Below are 21,201 nucleotides of genomic sequence, written 5' to 3'. Positions count from 1 at the left end.
CAGCCAGTGGTGCCAGTGGGTCCCTGGTAGGGTGTGACGCAGGAGGCATGGGCCGTGCCAGCCCGTGGTGCCAGTGGGTCCTTGGTAGGGTGTGACAGCAAGAGGCGTGTGCCGTGCCAGCCAGTGGTACCAGTGGGTCCCTGGTAGGGTGTGACGCAGGAGGAATGGGCCGTGCCAGCCAGTGGTACCAGTGGGTCCCTGGTAGGGTGTGAAAGCGGGAGGCATGGGCCGTGCCAGCCAGTGGTACCAGTGGGTCCTTGGTAGGGTGTGACAGCAGTAGGCGTGGGCCGTGCCAGCCAGTGGTACCAGTGGGTCCCTTGTAGGGTGTGACAGGAGGTGTGGGCCGTGCCAGGCAGTGGTGCCAGTACGTCCTTGGTAGGGTGTGACGGCAGGAGGGGTGGGCCGTGCTAGCCAGTGGTACCAGTGGGTCCTTGGTAGGGTGTGACAGCAGGAGGCGTGGGCCGTGCCAGCCAGTGGTACCAGTGGGTCCCTGGTAGGGTGTGACAGGAGGTGTGGGCCGTGCCAGGCAGTGGTGCCAGTACGTCCTTGGTAGGGTGTGACGGCAGGAGGCGTGGGCCGTGCTAGCCAGTGGTACCAGCGGGTCCTTGGTAGGGTGTGACAGCAGCAAGCATGGGTCGTGCCAGCCAGTGGTACCAGTGGGTCCCTGGTAGGGTGTGATGCAGGAGGCGTGGGCCGTGCCAGCCAGTGGGTTCCTGGTAGGGTGTGACAGCAGCAAGCATGGGTCGTGCCAGCCAGTGGTGCCAGTGGGTCCTTGGTAGGGTGTGACGCAGGAGGCGTGGGCCGTGCCAGCCCGTGGTACCAGTGGGTCCTTGGTAGGGTGTGACGCAGGAGGCATGGGCCGTGCCAGCCAGTGGTACCAGTGGGTCCCTTGTAGGAGTGACGGTAGCAGGCATGGACCGTGCCAGCCAGTGGTACCAGTGGGTCCCTGGTAGGATGTGACGCAGGAGGCATGGGCCGTGCCAGCCAGTGGTACCAGTGGGTCCCTGATAGGGTGTGACGCAGGAGGCATGGGCCGTGCCAGCCAGTGGTACCAGTGGGTCCTTGGTAGGGTGTGACAGCAGGAGGCATGGGCCGTGCCAGCCAGTGGTACCAGTGGGTCCTTGGTAGGGTGTGACAGCAGGAGGCGTGGGCCGTGCCAGCCAGTGGTGCCAGTGGGTCCCTGGTAGGGTGTGACGCAGGAGGCATGGGCCGTGCCAGCCCGTGGTGCCAGTGGGTCCTTGGTAGGGTGTGACAGCAAGAGGCGTGTGCCGTGCCAGCCAGTAGTACCAGTGGGTCCCTGGTAGGGTGTGACGCAGGAGGCATGGGCCGTGCCAGCCAGTGGTACCAGTGGGTCCCTGGTAGGGTGTGAAAGCGGGAGGCATGGGCCGTGCCAGCCAGTGGTACCAGTGGGTCCTTGGTAGGGTGTGACAGCAGTAGGCGTGGGCCGTGCCAGCCAGTGGTACCAGTGGGTCCCTTGTAGGGTGTGACAGGAGGTGTGGGCCGTGCCAGGCAGTGGTGCCAGTACGTCCTTGGTAGGGTGTGACGGCAGGAGGGGTGGGCCGTGCTAGCCAGTGGTACCAGTGGGTCCTTGGTAGGGTGTGACAGCAGGAGGCGTGGGCCGTGCCAGCCAGTGGTACCAGTGGGTCCCTGGTAGGGTGTGACAGGAGGTGTGGGCCGTGCCAGGCAGTGGTGCCAGTACGTCCTTGGTAGGGTGTGACGGCAGGAGGCGTGGGCCGTGCTAGCCAGTGGTACCAGCGGGTCCTTGGTAGGGTGTGACAGCAGCAAGCATGGGTCGTGCCAGCCAGTGGTACCAGTGGGTCCCTGGTAGGGTGTGATGCAGGAGGCGTGGGCCGTGCCAGCCAGTGGGTTCCTGGTAGGGTGTGACAGCAGCAAGCATGGGTCGTGCCAGCCTGTGGTGCCAGTGTGTCCTTGGTAGGGTGTGACGCAGGAGGCGTGGGCCGTGCCAGCCCGTGGTACCAGTGGGTCCTTGGTAGGGTGTGACGCAGGAGGCATGGGCCGTGCCAGCCAGTGGTACCAGTGGGTCCCTTGTAGGTGTGACGGTAGCAGGCATGGACCGTGCCAGCCAGTGGTACCAGTGGGTCCCTGGTAGGGTGTGACGCAGGAGGCATGGGCCGTGCCAGCCAGTGGTACCAGTGGGTCCCTGGTAGGGTGTGACGCAGGAGGCATGGGCCGTGCCAGCCAGTGGTACCAGTGGGTCCCTTGTAGGGTGTGACGCAGGAGGCGTGGGCCGTGCCAGCCAGTGGTGCCAGTGGGTCTTTGGTAGGGTGGGACAGCAGGAGGCGTGGGCCGTGCCAGCCAGTGGTGCCAGTGGGTCCCTGGTAGGGTGTGACGCAGGAGGCATGGGTCGTGCCAGCCAGTGGTGCCAGTGGGTCTTTGGTAGGGGGTGACGCAGGAGGCATGGGCCGTGCCAGCCAGTGGTACCAGTGGGTCTCTGGTAGGGTGTGATAGTGGAGGCGTGGGCCGTGCCAGCCAGTGGTACCAATGGGTCCTTGGTAGGGTGTGACAGCAGGAGGCATGGGCCGTGCCAGCCAGTGGTACCAGTGGGTCCTTGGTAGGGTGTGACAGCAGGAGGCATGGGCCGTGCCAGCCAGTGGTACCAATGGGTCCTTGGTAGGGTGTGACAGCAGGAGGCATGGGCCATGCCAGCCAGTGGTACCAGTGGGTCCCTGGTAGGGTGTGAGAGCAGGAGGCGTGGGCCGTGCCAGCCAGTGGTACCAGTGGGTCCCTGGTAGGGTGTGACGGCAGGAGGCGTGGGCCGTGCCAGCCAGTGGTGCCAGTGGGTCCTTGGTAGGGTGTGACAGCAGGAGGCATGGGCCGTGCCAGCCAGTGGTGCCAGTGGGTCCCTGGTAGGGTGTGACAGCAGCAAGCATGGGTCGTGTCAACCAGTGGTACCAGTGGGTCCCTGGTAGGGTGTGACAGCAGGAGGCGTGGCTGTGCCAGCCAGTGGTACCAGTGGGTCCTTGGTAGGGTGTGCCAGCAGGAGGCGTGTCGGCTGTGTCTGAACAGCTCCTGGAGAGACTCCTTGTCGACGGATTAGTGAGTGGTTCTTGGTGTGCGGTCACACCAAGGTGTGGCAAGGTAGGACATCTCTTTAGTGAATGAATCACGAGCTGGCCGGGCATGGAATTTGGGGCGATTGGCTCTTCCTGTTTCTCTCTCAGTGACAATGTGAGACTCGTAAGTAAGTGTATAGATAGTAGTAGCGCCTCGGTTGGCACCAACTGCCACTAGGAGCTCAGTGCAAATCACAAGTGCTTCCGCTGTTGCACAGATTAGAGCTGGTGGCACCTGCTGTGGACGGTGGTTTTCAAAAAGGATAGACGGTGCAAAAAACATCACTTCACTCTATTCACCATGGCTTGTCGCCACGGCTATAACAGGTGCGCACGCACAGCTGTTATGCAGCAGTAATGTTATTTGCACTGGGGTGTTTTTGCTCTTGTTATTACCTCGTGGGTGGAAAGGTACACACCTATGTGATAAGGTTTCTTAGTGCACTGACTATTGACAGAATCTTTGTCAGGAGGTCATGGTGTTTACTGCTGGGTATGAGGAATAACACCCATAATGTCCGTGCACTGCTGGCGGGGACCACCCCAGTCCTGTAAGAGACTTTAGCACATGGGAGACTCTCTGTATTCCCTCATGGTGACCCCATGTGCTTCCCACCTCCTCATAGCCAGACCAGCTGGAGGCAAGACCCGTCTACACTGACCAATGGTGCACCACCACAACAGGAAGTGATGTCATTATGTAACGCAGCAGCACTCCTTTCTAACCCTGGGCAGAGTTCCCGGAGTTGCACTACACGGAACTCCACGAAATGCAGAATAAAAACTCCGCCGCACTACGCGGAGCTCCGCAAGCAGGGGAGTACCATATTAAAGTGCTGTTCACGTTGATTGCACAGTGCTGGATGCTTGTCCGCACTGTGCAATCATTGTGAACGGCAACAAGCACAGCGCAAGCGGTCCCTGCTTTCCTTTTCTGCAGCTCGAGTAGATTTTTACTCCAGCAGCAGCTTTCGCAACGCGAACAGGGAGTTTCTCAACGCGAGCTGTCGCGAGCATATGTGACCACTCACAATGAGAAACCTGACCCCCTGCATTCAGAAATCTCACCCGGATATTGATTTTCCATGCTTGCGCTTGCCAACTTGATGTTGACGATCGCGAACGAGGATAAATCTCGCCAGGAGGTTGATTTTCTCCTCGCTCAAGGTCGTCAACTTGACGCTGACGAACGCGAGTGAGGAAAAAAACTCTGCTACGCGGAGCGGAGTTTTATGGAACTCCGCGAGTTCTGCATAACGCGGAGTGCAGAAAACTGCAAACTCCGCAAGCGGAGCGCAGTTCGCCATCTAGGGTTACTCCTTTCACCCACCTGAGAAGTATACAGGGGGCTCAGCCCTGCTAGGCAAATCTGTGAGGTGCAAGAGGCACAGAGCCATCTAGCAGTTCAGTCTCAACTGACTGAGCCACGTTACCTGATGTTGAACAGAGGCGGGTGGAGTGAGTGCTGACTGACTGACTGAGCTCACTCCTGACTCGAGTCTCCCCCAGCGGGTCCTTGATTCAATCTCTTCTCCATTGGCTGCAGGAAAAAAGGAGACACAAAGCAAACAGCTGATTGGCTCATGAGTGGGAGCCCATAAATTGATCTCACTCATTCACTGGGGCCCTCAGTTCCCTCCCAGGTGTATCTGATGTGTTTGTCCCCAAAGACCTTCCCCTCAGGCTGTCCAAGGATGGCCCAAGTATTGTGTAAAGGGAGTGACAGGGCAATGACCGAGGGCTGAACCCAGGCCACGGTGCCCAGGGTCACCTGTGGTGTGCGTAAAAAGTCACAGTTTGGCCTTAAAGAGGCGGGGGCCCGGACGCCAACAGACATATTTTCAAATGAGGACTATATATATACTCCCCAGCCCCTTCACCAGCCTCTCAGTGGCCTTGTGGTCACTTCCAACAGATGTGCTTTCTGGACACTCTGCCCACCTTGGGCCCGGCTGTGTTAAGCTACTCCCACTCTAGACTTCAACAGGCGCATTCACTCTCGGCGCATCAGCGCAGCGATGCCCCGGTGTGACCTGTTCACCCCTCGCCCACTCCCTGTCCCCTGATCTGCAGGATGTAGGCTGCACACTACCATGGTGGAAGAGACGGTGATACCACTCCCCACTAGGCACCAGCCTGGCACCCGCAGGAGTCTGGCAGAGCACCATGAATGGAGAGCACAGTGCCACTCTGTACTGGTGAACAAACTTGCAAATCTACCTCCGTGCAGAATTGACTTTGGATTAGTGCATTAAGAAGCCATTCAACAAGTGACTTGACCTTGTTGGTGGAGTTAATGAATAAGAGGCCACACTGGCTCTCCTAGCCAGAGGGAAGGAGCAAGTGGAAATAAAGTAAAGAAATCTAATGGATCGAAATAAATAACTGTTGTTGATAATGCCCTGAAGAAGACCTTTTGAGGTCGAAACGCGTTGGCTACAGTCGTTTTTATGAACAATTTTTTCAAAAAAGAACCAAAGACACCAGAACCTGCTGAATTGATGTGTTTCTCCTTACTTTGTTTAAACCTGTGAAGAATATTAATTGTTAGACATGTTGGAATGCTGAATCATTGTTGATGCTATAAATTCATGGAATCTTTATCCTTGGAGGCTTAAGGGGTGTTTCGCCTCTGATTCTCTGCACCTTTATATATATATTACAAAATATCACCATTATAGCTAAAGAGATAGGTGCATTGGTAATTACCCATTACCCCGTGTTTTGTGTTCGTTGTAGCAGAATGCAGGGGGTGTTTGGAGATCGCAGTGCCACTCTGCACTGGTGAAAAATTGTGCAAATCTATCTCAGTGCAGAATGAAGGGGGTGTTTGTACCACTGCGGCTATGGAGGAATCGTGTTGCGGACAAATAACACATGTTTTCCTTTCAAATTATTTTTCAAAGTCTGAGATTTAAAGGGTCCAGTTAATGAGCACACTTTAAAAAAACAGAAAAACACCCAAACTTGTTCATCTATGAAACTAGTAAATAATGAAATGAGTTTTCCTTGTTTTATTCGCACTTCCTACGCCCTGAGTCTGCAATCTGAAAGACAAAGCAGTCAGGACGTGTTGTGACCCCTCACTCATTGCTCCTCCTTTCATCCGCAGGGGGTTACTTCATCTACCAGGAGGCCAGCAATCTCATCCCGTTCGACGCCATCCGGCTGGAGAGCCCGGAGGTGGTGGCGCAGGGGCCTGCGTGCGTCGAGTTCTGGTACCACATGAAGGGCTCGGAGGACCAGAACCAGCTGAGGGTGCTCGCCCAGGGTGGCACCGCCGAGGTGGTGCTGTGGAGCCGGCGGGGGCACCAGGGCGCCGCGTGGAGCCACGCCTCGGCCACCCTGGCGCTGCCCGGGCAGCAGAGGATCAAGGTAAGAGGGCTCGGGATGGGGCGCGCTGGGCACACACTGATCGCTTTATGGCCAGGGGGCAGATAAGATGCAGCAAAGCAATATCTGTGCCCGGGAGACGCGTGCCCGCAGATAACGAGACACGAAGGCTCATGCAGCGCACAGAGGCACGGGTTCATATTTATAGGTAGGGCTTTAAGTGGGGTGAAAAAACTGTGGGGTCTCTCAAAGGGGCGTGGCCAATGTCATTAAGGGCGTCGCTTAAAACAGGTAAGCAAACAACATGTGATTAGCATGGTGTGCCGCCCGACTTGTATTTTTCTGTTCCTGTCATTGTATCCAGATATATGATACAACAAGTAACATCATACCTTCAAGAAGTCAGGACTATTGGCTTTGTCAGTGGTTGTTAGTTGCATAAGATAAATAAGCAGCAACTATGGCTGGTATATAATATTGAAAAAGTTCCAAATAAAGCCCTGGTGACACGAGGACAATGTTGCTGATCCTGAGTTTCAAAAAGAGAAGAGAAATCCAGAGAGAAAATGACTCTCTTTAACCCCTCCCATGCTCGTGACGGAACCGTTCCGTCACAAGCCTCAGGTGGGCTGTGCTGGTGACGGAACGGTTCCGTCACAGCCCGCTCGCCGCGCCTACGTGGCGCGAATTCCGGGCCTGCGCTGACGTTCTAAAGAGCGGGCGGGGCCGTGACGGAACCGTTCCGTCACAAGCACAGCTCACCCGAGGGCCGCGACGGAGCGGTTCCGTCACGAGTACGGGAGCGCCGCGCGGCCCCGCCTCCCCCATAGCGCTGCGGCGGAATAGCCGCCGCAGCGAAGGGGTTAAAGGATGTTCCTTCCCCTACAACGCTCACCTGGCATGACGTCATGCGGTAACTTCTCCACTAGTGAGAAGTGATCAGTATGAGCAGCGCACATCATGCGCTACTGTCACTGCGATCCGCCTGTGCCAGGGCACAAAACAGAGCTCGATAGAGACCTGTTTCGAGGCCCCCTTTTAAAAACTGCCGGTGCTCAGACCCGGTGATACGCGGCCCACTTAAAGCCCTGTTTATAGGGGTGTAGTGTTCCCTCTGTTGAGACTCAAATAGGCCTGGGTGGTGATTCCCAGACTGAGAGGCCAAATGCCGCACAATTACCGCATAGTTCCGGAGATGAATGTGGCATATCTTTTGATATAGCGCCCAGTGTGTCACTCGATCCCCTTGCACCGCTCCCATCCCCCCCTGATCTCGAGGATTCCATCCCGGGTCAGAGCGTGACTGGCTGCTGGAGCTGTGACGTCGGCGGTGTGTTCATGAGTCTGTAGGTTACAGCAGTCGTGTTTTCATAACTGGTGGGTGTAAGGTTAGGTGTGAGGCTGGAGGACTTACAAAGCAACAGGGTGTTTAGTTGCAACTAGTCACTGTTTTGGGAGCCTTGACTGCCGCCTGCTGTCCTGCCTGGGCTGTGGTGGTAAGTGGATGGGTTTTCTTGAACTGGTTGATTCGTTGAGTGGTGTGTGGGAATTTGGGTAGTGGGCGCGTCATCTGTTGTGAGCCGGGTGACCTCAATCTGTAAGGCATTTCCGCTCTTTCCTAAATGTCGGTGAAACATTACCCCCTCGTCCGTCTTCCTCCATGCAGTCCTTTCTCATGAGATACTTCTCCTATCTGGCAGAACCAGTTCCCTAGCTGAAACCCAAAAAGTTCCCCCAAGATGGCCCCCATTACCCAGGAGCCACCACAAAAGGGAGGAACTAACGAATCACTTCCTGTTTCATACCATGCCAAAAAGACAGCAATAAAACAAGAAATAGTCAACCGCCATGCCCGGGCAGGAGGGCGGGACTCAGGACTGCCGCCAGGAAGACCAGGACTCGGAGTAATGAAGATTACCAGTGAGTAACCAGGGCATTCTGCCGATGCATCGTGTGGAATGTTTCCATGTGTGTTGTTTCAATAACACACCCTCGTCGCCAAAGATTCTCAAATGGCCAACATGTCAAGGTTGAAGTCAGTGGGGTCTTTTCGCCGTCAGAGGAAAGCAGCACTAGACAATTTCTGTGGTTCCTGTAATGGCCCAGTTACTGACCGGTAATCGTCATGACTCCGAGTCCAGGCCTACCTCATCACAGTCCTAACAGCATAAACCAGGGCTGTGAGAGGGAGATGGACGAGGAGGTAATGCCCCTGTTACTTACCAGTAATCGTCATGATTCCGAGTCCAGGGCTACCCCATCACAGTCCTAACAGCATAAACCAGGGCTGTGAGACGGAAATGGACGAGGAGGTAATGCCTATGTTACTTACCGGTAATCGTCATGATTCCGAGTCCTGGGCTAGTTTGTTAAAGTCCTTACAATTGAGCATTCTCTCTGCGTGCTCACCTGTTTCCATCCGTCCCATATGTATCCTCTTCCTTTCATGAATCTCATAGAATTGAAATGGAGACAGAGGTACAGGGAGGAAAGATGGAATGGGGCTTAGCAGAATTCTGGCTGCAACAGGGAATGGGAGACCCTGAACCGTGACAGGGTGAGGAGGGGACGGTTGATTAATGCTTTTTTGATGTTTCCGTGATGCCGACCTCACTGCTGTCTACCAATAATGCTGTCTAAGTGATCCAATGTCAAGTATAGATTTATGTCTATTTGTACAAGGTGTGACTCTTTGTTCAGGAGGTATGGAACATGTTAGTGAACTGTAATGTTATTTTGTTCTTAAAATCAATAAACATTTTTTTTACGGAAACAAAGTCAAAATCGACCATACCCACTTCCTATATTATCATGCACCTGCCGCTTATGAAGCCAATGCCCGTATATGTGGGTTCGGAGACTTGTAGTGTGAAGAGGAAAATCAGGACTCGGAGTAATGACGATTACCAGTGAGTAACAAGGCCATTACCTCCTCGTCCGTCTTCCTCAGCCGAGGCCTTGTTTATTAAGCAGATGTTTAAACCTAGGAACCAGCTTCAGTTATTAGCCGTACAATTACCACGATTGTATGTGTGCAGAAATGTAATGAGGGCTCAGGGCTTCAAAACAGAATTCAGCACAAAAGAAACAAAAGTAGTAGAAACATCCACCCCCAATTGAATCATGTAATGTCTCATGAAAGTATGGGGGAGGACCAGATGACTGCTCTGCATATATCCAACATGGAAGCTTCCAACACTGCCACCCAAGAGGGCACTGTACCTGTTGTTGACTTTCCTTCCAATTGTCCTAACATGGACTTGCCCTGCCTGTCATCTGCTGCCACAATGCCTTCTTCCAGCCACCTCCAGAATGTAGTCGAAGTGGGTTGCAGACCTTGACTAGAAATGGCTCATGTTACAAAAAGAAAATCCACTTTACTGTATGATTAAGTTCTATTTCTAGATAGAAAAAAATCCCAAAGTTCTGAGAACATCTCCAATGTGCAACTATTCCTCCTCTGCAGAGGAAGGAGAAGGCATTTTCACCTGCAAAGCCAAATCACTTTGACAATGAAACAGAAAGGAACCTGAGAAACTCAACCAGGAGTCGGCTAAAGGACAACGTATCCAGGAAACAAATCCCACATAGTTCTGACCAAAAAGGGCCCAAGCTCACAAGTTCTTGTCCATAATGACATCCTTACATGGAACAGAACCTTGTAAGAGAGTAACTTGAGGTTTACTTGTTGGGAAGACATAAAAGGGGTTCTGTGTAAAGCTTGCAGAATCAACAATAAATCCCAAGTTGGGGGAGTGGGGAAAGGCAGTGAATTATCATTATTTTCAGGAAGAAACTGTTCCACTTCAGGAGGTACTGGCTCTTAGGCTGGATTTCTAAACACCCCGGTGGCTGACAACTGTGATCTGAAAGTGGAAACCTCTAGTGCTTTAAGGAACCTATCTCTCAAGAATTAATTTCTAGGGCACTAGGAGGGCCCACAGATTCCCCTTAAGAGCCCCCTGTCTATAAACCACTTTTGAAAAGATTGCCAATGATGTGAGTATGACTTTAACATGCTTGATGAATGATTTACACTTCCAAGGGCTGTACCACCAATGGAAGGCGGACCAGCAATGTAACTGGACTGTTAAATGGATTAGTGGAAGCCAACCAGTGCTATATCGGCCGATCCTCATTGATCTTCTATACCACCCTCAGAGTAATGGGATGGGGGAAAGGCCAAAAAGTGTTCCATGGCTCACAGATAGGACCACACGTACACTCTCCACGCCTGTGGTCAAGAGGCTACTGAAAAAGAGTGCAACAGTAGAACACTCTCCCTGGATGCAAACATATCCACGTCTGCAAGTCCACATTTCTCAATCACTGCCTGGTGGAACGCATTTTGTGTTAGGGATAAAACATTTCAGAGTGGAAGAGCCTGCTCAGCTGATTCAGAGATGCATTCTTCTTCAAAGGGACTCGCCAACGACGTCCACTCCCTTGACAGGGCTTTCTTGATGCTCTTGTGTGGACGCTGAAACAAACTCTGCACGAGCTGCAAAGAACTTCCCCCATGTTGGCTGCTTGTTGGGAGCTAACGGGTGTCTGCAGCATTTCCAACTGTGAGCCAAAGAGCTCTGGAGAGGTCTGAGGAGGGATTGGGCATCAATGGGCTCTTTTTGGAAGCCTCTGTCCTCCATGATGTCATCCCTACTTGTCTTCTTGCTGCAATTAAAGTTCTCTTTGCTGCTGCCGATGCTTCCAAGATATTGACACAATTGTTGGCTAAAAAGGGGACTCTATGCTCCATCACTGAAAGAGTATCTGCCACCAGAGCTCCTTGGTGCTTTAATAAGGAGTGAACAGTGTGCTTTGCATACGCCGAATCTCTAATCGAAAAATGTGAAGCTGCGTACAACCTTTCCACCACTACTTCCACTCTTTTGTTGATTGGATCAGATGTCACTGACTCTTCCGAACTGAAAGTCCCCTAAGAGTCTAACCATCCTGTCAAGGAATGTACTTTGATGACACATATTAATTCCTCTGCAAAACCCTTGCAAAGGATAACTCTAAGTCAAAGAGGCAGGAAGGGAATGTCTGTCCACCCACATCCATACATTTCCCGGTACCTTCCTAATTGGACTGCAGGGGTCAATTCTTGCTCTCCTTCTTCTTATTATGACATAAGAAATCCTCTTCTTTTGCTGGTATTCGCGTTTCTGCAAAAGCCTTGTTTCCTGTGGAGCTGTAGCAATTCTGTAAGTAATTTCTGCACCTTGGCTAAATCTCCCCTTTATTTTGTCTCAATCAGTAACTTGATCGGTCTCCTCTGGAGATGTTAAACATGGCCTTTTAGAGGATGGAAAGTCTCTGTCCTTGAGTGCCTGACCTCACCAAAACAAGAATGAAACCATCTCGTCTGTCTACTGTGCCCAAAACACAGCTTTGTAGGCGAATTTCCGGCTTTCAGGCATTCCTTAGCAACACTACCTTCATGGCTCACTTCTCATAAGCCCACCGCCATGTTGAAGTCAGGCAGCAGCCCGCGTTTACATTTAAACAATGTTTCTTAAATAAATCAATGTTTTTGCCATTCCAGGATAAAGGCAGTTGTAAAGATGTGTCCATGGAGCCCCAGGCACCCCTAAAGCGTGTGCTCCACTCTGATGGGACTGGATTGAGTCCCACTCTGATGGGTCTGGATTGAGTGGTCCACCGAGTTTACTGAAGAAGGACCTTCGACGGACACACTTGTTCGTCTGGTCTTACAGCTTTATGATAACGAGGCGGCTAAACCAGACACTCTCAAGAAATATTGATAAAAAAAGAATATCATTCAATAGTTCCCAATAACATGCTTACCTGGTGAAGATGTTGCAGGAAGAAAAAACAGGAAGTGGAGATGGTTGACTTTGACTTTATGAGGGGGTGGTGGAAAGAGGATCCATTTTGGGGGGGAACACATTTTTCACTTAGTGAAGTTCTGTCCGCTGTAGTACATGCTCACTAGGTAAGAAGTAGGTGGAGGCGGATTCACTAGGACGTGATGTGGTGTTAATCCTTAGTTTCTGAGACCAATAAAGGTTTGGTCTGCTCAACGAGAGGTCCATTGATTCATCCGTCCCAGATATTACTTCTGAATGGTACTTCTGATTTTAATCCATCCAGGAAGTTAGTTTTTCTGTGGATCGTTGTATGTAGAAAGAAAATAGTGTGTCGTTCTTTCCTGTTGTGGATTTATTCATATAGAAGCCATACATTTAAGTAGTGCTCAGGCCTGAGCTGACACGTGTTTCGCTCTAGCTCAGGATTGCAAAATGAGATTTTACAAGTCGACAGATATAACAAGAAAATGTCAAATCTCACATATGTCTCACATTGTAACTCCTTAGCACTTGCCTGACTGTGTGTATAACAGAAAGTGAAAGGGAGAAAAGGCAGCGAGGACCTGAGTGCACCTTTCCAACACACACTTTAATTACCATAAAAGTATCGAGTATGCGGACATCGACTCAATGCTCCTCAGCAAAGATGAATGTAGACGTTTGCCCGGTACACCCAGCAAAGGCTGTCTGATTACCTATATATTCGACCAACCAGTGAGCGCGTGACACAGGAAAGTCCCGCGTTCCAGCATCTCTGGTGCAGTTTCAGGTAAAGCTCGGACAGACCTATCTCAAGACGGCCCGAATCTTTCATCCTATCATTCATCCTCCACAGGCCTCCCCTTGCACAGGAGAGGTGCCCTCACGAACCAGCTGCCATAACACCTGCCCGTGGAATGACTCACCGTGTGACCTTCACACCAAACGGTGCAACATTCACCTTTACTGCAAGGCGTTCCCTTTACTCAGGGTGTGGGCACATGTCCTGTTTATAACACTTTACAGCCGTGTACAGTATCTCCTGGGCCCCTCGGGGCTGCTGAGGAAAGGCGCTGGACAGCCTGGGCGCCTAGGGGGCGGTGCTCAGTGCGCTATATTTTTTTGTACGAACTGACACATTGTGATCAATTCTCGGTTTAGATTCGATGTTAGAGATTTCACGAGTAAGTGCAGGTGGAATCTGGCAGCTAGTGTTGTACAGATCACCCAGACACAGCATATCATTCACTGGTTACAAGATCACACGTGGCGTGACAACCGGATCACAAAACACAAGCAGAGACACGAATGCAATAAGAAATTAACAAAGTCATAGTTGTTTTTTGCGTTACACTTTGCAAACTAAATGGTGTCTAGTTGCTGCATTCTTTTTTAAGTTATGGTAATCTCGTTTGCAACTTGGGGCCAGATTTACAATAACTGGCGCATCCCTGCCTATCAGCAGGGATGCGCCAGTTATTGTGCGCCATGCTGCCGACACCCTGGATACGCCGCATTTACAATGCGGTGCACCATAGGGCAAAACGGCTCAGATGCGTGACGCATCTGAGCCGTAAAGGCGGTGCATTTTATTTTATTTATTTTATTTTATAATGTCTGGAGTTAGGTCGCAGCTCCAGCAATGCTCTGGGGGCCCTATCCTTACAATGCTGCGTCAATCCTTACGCCTGCTTCAAGCAGGCGCAGGGTTTTGACGCAGCATGGCCCCAAAAGTGACTGAGTGAAATCTTGTAGATTTCACTCAACTACTTTTAGGAGGCGTTCCTGCGCCGGAACGCCCCTCCCCCTGCACAGGAACACCTACTTCTGGCGCAGGGTTTTACAACGTGATGCATCTCCCAGATGCGTCACGTTGTAAATACCCCGCACCATGGCGCATATTTTGAACTGCCGCTGCGTCACAAAAGTGACGCAACGGTGGCGTAAAAGGGGCGCAAGGGGCCTGTAAATCTGCCCCCAAGTCTTTATAGGCACATTGGGGCAGATTTACAAGTCCCTCATGACACTTTTACACCACCGCTGCGTCACTTTTGTGACGCAGCGGTGGAGTAAACCATACGCCATGTTGCGCCTTATTTACAACATGGCGCATCTAGGGAGATGAGCCACGTTGTAAAGCCCTGCGCCACATTATACCTGCGTCAGGTATAATGTATGCAGAGTGGGCGTTCCGTCGGAAAAGCCTCGTAAAAGTGACGCAGTGAAATCTACAAGATTTCACTGAGTCACTTTTCAGACGCCGCTCCGTCAAAACCCTGCGCCTGCTTGAAGCAGGTATAAGGCGTGACGGAGCATGTTATGTATGGGCAGCCCCTGAGCATTGCTGGAGTTGCGTCGCACTTGCGACACGACTCTAGTAATGCGCCGCCTTTATGCCATCAGATGCATTTGTTTATCCTTGCGCCACGATGCGCTGCATCGTGAATGCGGCGCATCTGTGGTGGCGCAAGGATAAACTTGCATGACGCATCTTACCTGGCGCATCCCTGCTGATATGCAGGGATGCGCCAGTCCTTGTAAATCTGCCCCAGAGTGGTTTAGGCTCCGCCCAGCGAGTACGACTGTCTCACCTCATCATATTAGCTGTTTGTTTAATCCTTCCGCCTCCTCTGAAGTGCTTGAATGGCAATCCTCTAAGGACTATTTCGCATCTACAAATTACACGTAACCATCACTTTTTTGAAGTATTATACAGCGAAACATTTGTTTATGCTTTGTTTTTTCACTGCAGTGGTATTTATTTCATTTTTCAAATTTTTTAAATAGGGATAAATATTCAAGGCATACCAATTGCCTTTGCCAATGTTTGTTCCTACTAGTAAGAGAACTGAAACATAGGGAGATGAACTAATTGATCCAAGACCACAAAGGTAAAGTGGTTTGTCAAATAGCACACAATTTGGTCGACAGTAAAATATACACCTGAGTAAAAGGACCGTCTCCAGTGACCGGTGCGCCTTCCTGCACAAAAACAATCCTGCCGACAACACAGCACGCGTGCCCATGGTGCAAGGGTGCCGGCGTCGGCGCTAGGCTGCCGAAATAGCACCAGCGGTAAAGGACAGGAGTGCACCGTATTGCATAAATATGTTGCATTTCTGTCCTTTCACTTTGCTGTAGGGCAACGTTTCAAGGTGCCTTCCTGTGCTGCCCTATGCCACAACCCCATAAATGAGAGCCGAAGAGTGCTTGAATTGAAACTATTGCCCCAAGTCACAGGGTGCCGGCACACCTTGCTAAAGATGGCAGCTTCCGTGCAGTGGTGGAACTGTGGTGGTCGTGACCTGCTGAGCGCCCCCTCACCCGTGTCCGGTACGCATGTGAGCGGATACTCGATGACGGGCACGTCAATTGGACGGGGCATCAGGAGCTAACTTCAGACTTCAAACTCATACTTGCCGTTGTCCCCCATCGAGAGCACGGGGCAGGAACGAGCGCCACAAAGAAAGGCTTCGAGGAGGAAAGAAGAGAGGTCAGGGACACATCGTATTCCTCAGAGGACTCAAATATACGGCTCCCCTTGTGAATTCACAGCAGTGGTTATTCCTCCAACACACTTTGGCCTTATTAATGAGAAATTGGCGTAGGGCAGCGCTGCAAGTCTTTTTGATGCGCTGCCCTATGCCAATGTGAAAGGGCAGGAGTGCACTGTATTTATGAGATTCAGTGCATTCTTTTCCTTTACCGCTGCGCTGGAGCCCAATTTACTGGCCAGCATCAACGTACGCACAGTTGCACCACGGTGCAAGGTGTCTGCGTTGTTGTCAGGATTGCTTTTGTGCAGGGAGGGAGCAACTTCCTGCACAAAAACAATCCAAGGAGGCGAAAATAAAAAGATATCTCCTTGTTACACTTGCTCTGTTGACGCGTAAGGTTTGGCGATGCCCCAGGTTTAAGTGATTAGTTAAACCTGGAGCAGCGTCAAATTCCATGGGTGCTGCGCGGGAAAACCCACCGCAACGTCCATGACGCACAGTTAGGCAAGGCGGAGACTTGCACTGCTTTGTCTTACTCTATATCTTTGAGGCCATTCAAAGCCCTCGAAGTGGCTTGGCGTCAACTCCCATATATGGTTAAAAGGCTTGCGCCGCCGGAGCGTCACAAAAAGAGAAGCTCCGTTGGCGTAAGCCTCTCATGAATTGCCCTGGGAGGCGGATTTATTTACATTTGCGTCATAGTTGCACTACGCTTGTGGCGTACAGAAGCGTAACACAGGCCCTTGCAGCCCCCGAGGTACAGGGGGCCCCCAAGCTCCACGGAGCCCCCTCAGCAGAGTACTCGGCCGGAGAGCTCCTGATTGTGACCGGAGGGGGCCCCTCCACGTACCTTGCAGGGGGGGCCTCTCAAATTTCCTTACGCCCCTGGTGGCGCATCCATGACACAAAATGCTAGTACATATTTACAAAGCCACACTAGGGGCGATTTGTGCTACCTGGCGTGGCTTTGTAAAAAAATTAAATCATGCAACGCAGCAGCTTGCTCTTCATGGCGTTACATTTAATTCTGGGCGGTGTTCCATGGGTGAACATGTGCTTTCCCATGCTTCAACCCATGGATTTCACGCAACCCCAGATTTACAAAGGTATTTAAACCTAGGATTGCGTGAAATCGCTATGCCTCCGAGAAGATGGCATAACGAGGAGAACAATCTTTTTTTCTCCGGGTTATTTCATCTTTCTATGTTTTTTGTGGATGAAGGTATCCCTTCCTGGACAAAAACAATTCTCCTTGTAGGGCAGGCACCCTTGCACCGTCATGCAAGGGTGTCTGCGTTGGCGCTAGGCTGCCTGAAATGTACTAGCGAGCGAAGAGGGCAGGAACGCTCTCTTGATAGATATGGTGCATATCTGCTCTCTCCCTTTCACGTAACGCAGTGCAGCAAGTTGCCTTGCTATGCTGTGTTGCCTTGTTATGCTGCGTTGCCTTGCTACACTGTGTTGCCTTGTTATGCTGTGTTGCCTTGCTACGCTGCGTTGCCTTGCTACGCTGCGTTGCCTTGCTACGCTGTGTTGCCTTGCTACGCTGCGTTGCCTTGCTAGGCTGCATTGCCTTGCTACGTTGCTTTGCATTGCTAACATGCGCTGCATGAAATATTAGTAAATCTGGCCCTGGGTTCTTTGTCAAACTTCAGAGCCCAAAACATGAAAGGGTGACAAGGATTTTGACAAAATGGCAGCTTGCTTCTTCAAACACTCGCATATGCTGGTACGTGTGCACCGACGTGTGTTAGTCCCCATGCACTGGCCTTTATTAGTCTCCATGAACTGGCATGTGCTAGCCTGCATGCACTGGCATGTGTTTGTCCCTTTGCACTGGGTGTGTTAGTCCAAATGTACTGGCGTGTGTTAGTCTGGGTGCACTGGTATGTTTTGTCCGCTTGCTGCTCCAGTTGAGCGAGTCCGCCCCATCCACTGAGCAGGTGGATCTCCTCCATTTGTGGTGCATGTGGTCCTCTATTTGGTGAGCAAGTGGCCTGGCATCCAGTGCACAGATGCCTGCCTTCGGTGGGCAGGTCAGCCTTCATCCAGTTAGCAGGCAAACCTGAACCAATGATCTGGTTGTGTTTCACCCTGGTGGACAAGCAGGGCTCCATCTGGAGGATAGGCAGACCTACACCTGAGGAGCGTGCTATGCAAACAAATGATGGACGGAATGGCGAATAAATCATACATTCACCCCCAGTCAAGATGTTGAAAATTAGTACGTTTTGGTGAACATTATCTGCGCCATCTTGCCTCTTCCCCTGATGCCACACTTTTGTCGTGCGCGCCCGCCATTTTTAAGATGCCCCGATCAGAACGAACCCTTTTGCATGCCGCTGGCCCCTGACATAGCCCTTCGCCTTCACTAAGCCTGCACGCTGACCACCCCCTGCTTGCACCTGCCTTGAGTCATAAACCCCTCTTCGGCGCTGCTCTGCCCCAGGCCCTCATCCTGTTCCCAGCGCGACACCTCCCTGCTTCCCTTTCATGATCTCCGGCCCTTAGATGCAAACCCCTTTTTTCCTGTGTGCCCGTTTTGTCTTCCCCGTTCCCAGGCCGACACCCAGCTCTGCCGATACCATTCCTTGCCCCTCCCCGTACAATAGAAAGCTTCCCCCATCAAAGGATCCCCGGGTTGATCAAAGCCCCCACTCCATGAGATCCGATCAAACCCCCCACATTCCGTGAATCGGCGGAATATCCAGCTGCGTGATACTCATCACCTGTTGTGACTAGGGTGGGGACTTCAACTGTAAATGTGTGTGGGAACGGGCCCAAAGGGGATTTCCGGGAATGTCTTTTCCATACATCAAAGCTTTTAACATGAATGTGTAATCTACAATAAAGTCATAAAACAGTGTATAAGAGGCCAGGCCTCAGAAATGTATCTAGAGCACCTCAGAACGATACCTTCTGTCCGTTTCGTTGTGTTCTCCTCCGGAGAGAATAAAAACCTTGTTTCCTGCTTTCCAGTCTCCAGCGCCTGCCTCTTCATTGATTAATTAACTAGAGGGTCACAGAGGCAATACCGCCGGGCAAATATCGATTGTCCCCGACCCGACGCAGGTTTTAACAATTGGCGTCCCAAGCGTGGGGCCCATCAGCGACTCGTGGATCCAGTGGGAGAGGTCCCGACGACAGAGTGAACGACTGCAACGATCGGGAGAGCTCTTGCCCAATAGACCCTCGTCTGGCAGCCGATCATCCGAACTTCACTAGTTCCGAACAGACCTCTCTCGAGTGATCTACGGTCCTGACTGGGGACCATCAGGAGTGCCGTGAGAAATACGAGAAAAAGAGGACGATCGGGCGCTGGATTCGGAAGACAAGAAACTGTCCACATGGTCCGGGTAAGGTCGTGTAATCACGACAAGTTGCGAAATGAGTGCTTGATTGTTTGATTGTTTAAAAATACTAGTATTGCTCTTTATTTATTTGGAGATTCACTGTCTACAAACGGAGAAACAACGGGCTCTCTCTTTGCAAGCAGTGGAGGATAGGTAGGGCAGCAGCCGTGCTTATTTTTTTCTCCCCCACTCAATAATTACTTGAAACTGAACTGTTGTTCGCAAAACTATTGTTTCCTGGAGATTCCCTGTCTGCAAACAGGGAAGAGACCACCCTTTTTGCAGATAGTGAAAAGGGTAGGTAACGCAGATCTTTGCGGACCTACTCATTCTCCCCATTGTTATTTATTGGTCTTTTTGTTATTTTTTGATCCATGAGGTATTCACTGCCTGCAAACAACGTTGAATAGAAATATTCTGTCTAGTCTTTGCACCTAGTGATAAGATAGGCAGTGCTGACTTTTTAGTCCCTCGTTACGAGCCGTCATGTCTGTCTTCTCCTGTTGGAAATGGGATCCCCGGCTGGCCAGGGCTTTCGCCAAAGTCAGTCAGAGACCACCACACCCAAGTCAGGGCAAGGGAGTTACACGCCAAGATAACCCCTACTCACCCTCTAGGTAACGTGGCGCGAGCAGCAAGGCTAAACTTGGAGGCGATGTAGGCTAAGTATTTGCGCACGCACCCCAGCAACAACAACCAAAGGCCCACCACAAAGGAAACTCCACACAAGGTTATATAAAAATAGCCTTTGTATTACACCAAAACACATTAGATAAAACACACACTTTACAATGTGCCAGAGGCACGGGCAGAATTTACAAGGGGATATTTACAAGACAGGGCCACCTGGACCACTGTCAGGAATCAGAAGTAGCACTTTCAGAAATAGCACTTAGTACATAGAATATAGCACAAAATAGCACACAACCAGTAATCACTGGTAACCAGGACCTCACTAGCACCACCTGTACTAGGGAGAAAACAACCACCTATGTATTACAATACCTGTAGGGGTGTAAGAGGAAAACACATGATGCAATGCATAACATTCATTCAGAGGTGTAAGGGGGAAAACACATGATGCATCACAATACATTCAGAGGTGTAAGGCACATGACGCATAATCAATACATTCAGAGGTGCAGAACAAATACCAACTGCGCCAAACTCACGTAAGTCACCACCTGTGACTGTCCCTAGGCCAACTGGCCTCTCTGGGGCTAGGACGCCCTGTGTCCAAAGTCAGGGTCCTAAACGTAGCAGTTGCCCACAAAGTGCTGGGCAACTGGTGCAATTGAGGAGGATGTGGCCACCCACTTGAGCCTCGTAGGCTCTGGCAAATAGAATTTCCCCTAGAACCTCTCTGGGCTCAAAAGGAATCACAGATGCAGCCTCACTGGGCTGTGGGGGTCCCTCACGGGGGACCCGGAACACTGGTAGTGCCTCAAGCCTCTCTTAGGCTCATCGAACACTAAATGCCCTTCTTGAGCCTCTCTGGGCTCAAAACACAAAGGGGGGGGGGGGCTCACGAGCCTCTCTGGGCTCTGCAAAACAACTGGTGCCCCCGGGGCACCTCGTGGCTCCAAGAAAAATGCCCCTGAGCCTCGCAGGCTCCAACAAACAAATGCCGCTGTTATGAGCCTTTCTGGGCTCTTGAAGCAAGACAGAGGCCCCCGTGAGCCTCCTCTGGGCTCAGAGAACAAAGAGCGAGGTCGCGCTAATGAGAGGGGGCGGGGCGGACACCGGCAATGTGTCCCGACGCCCCCCTCTCCTTTCCCAAGCACCAGCACTCACCGGCTGCTTCTTAGACGCTCTCTCCGCTCCCCGGTCAGCTTCTGGGGCGGCGGTTCCTCTCACCGGCTCCTCTCTCCACCGGCGGGACTCGTCTTGAGTCGTGGTGCTCTCCTCTTGTCCCGGGGCTCTCCTCTCCACTCGGGGAGCCTCGGGAACCCGGCCGGCAGCTTCTCTGCTGCGGGGGGTGGGACTTCCGGGTTGCCTGTCTCGGGCCGCGCTGCGATTGGTCAGCCGGCCCAGTGCTTCCGGGTCGCCGCGGGCAGCGCGGCGGCTCGCTTTTTAGGCAGGCAGGCGGCTTCCCAGGATCCGAGGAGTGGGCTCCCTCGTGAATCCAATA

General features: G+C 51.9%; 1 protein-coding gene across 1 annotated transcript in view; it reads left to right on the top strand.

Annotated features, from left to right (window-relative positions):
* Nucleotides 1–21,201, top strand: part of LOC144791347 (uncharacterized) — a 363,412-nt gene that overhangs the window by 25,834 nt on the left and 316,377 nt on the right. The window contains exon 4 of the mRNA XM_078666025.1: nt 6,187–6,449. Within this exon, the coding sequence (XP_078522151.1) occupies nt 6,187–6,449 (263 nt within the window). The remainder of the gene's footprint in view (nt 1–6,186; nt 6,450–21,201) is intronic.

Source organism: Lissotriton helveticus, chromosome 11, assembly GCF_964261635.1.
Source record: "Lissotriton helveticus chromosome 11, aLisHel1.1, whole genome shotgun sequence".
Taxonomy (NCBI): Eukaryota; Metazoa; Chordata; class Amphibia; order Caudata; family Salamandridae; genus Lissotriton; species Lissotriton helveticus.
The sequence above is the reverse complement of the archived record's forward strand: the minus strand, read 5'-3'. Positions and strand labels throughout refer to the sequence as shown.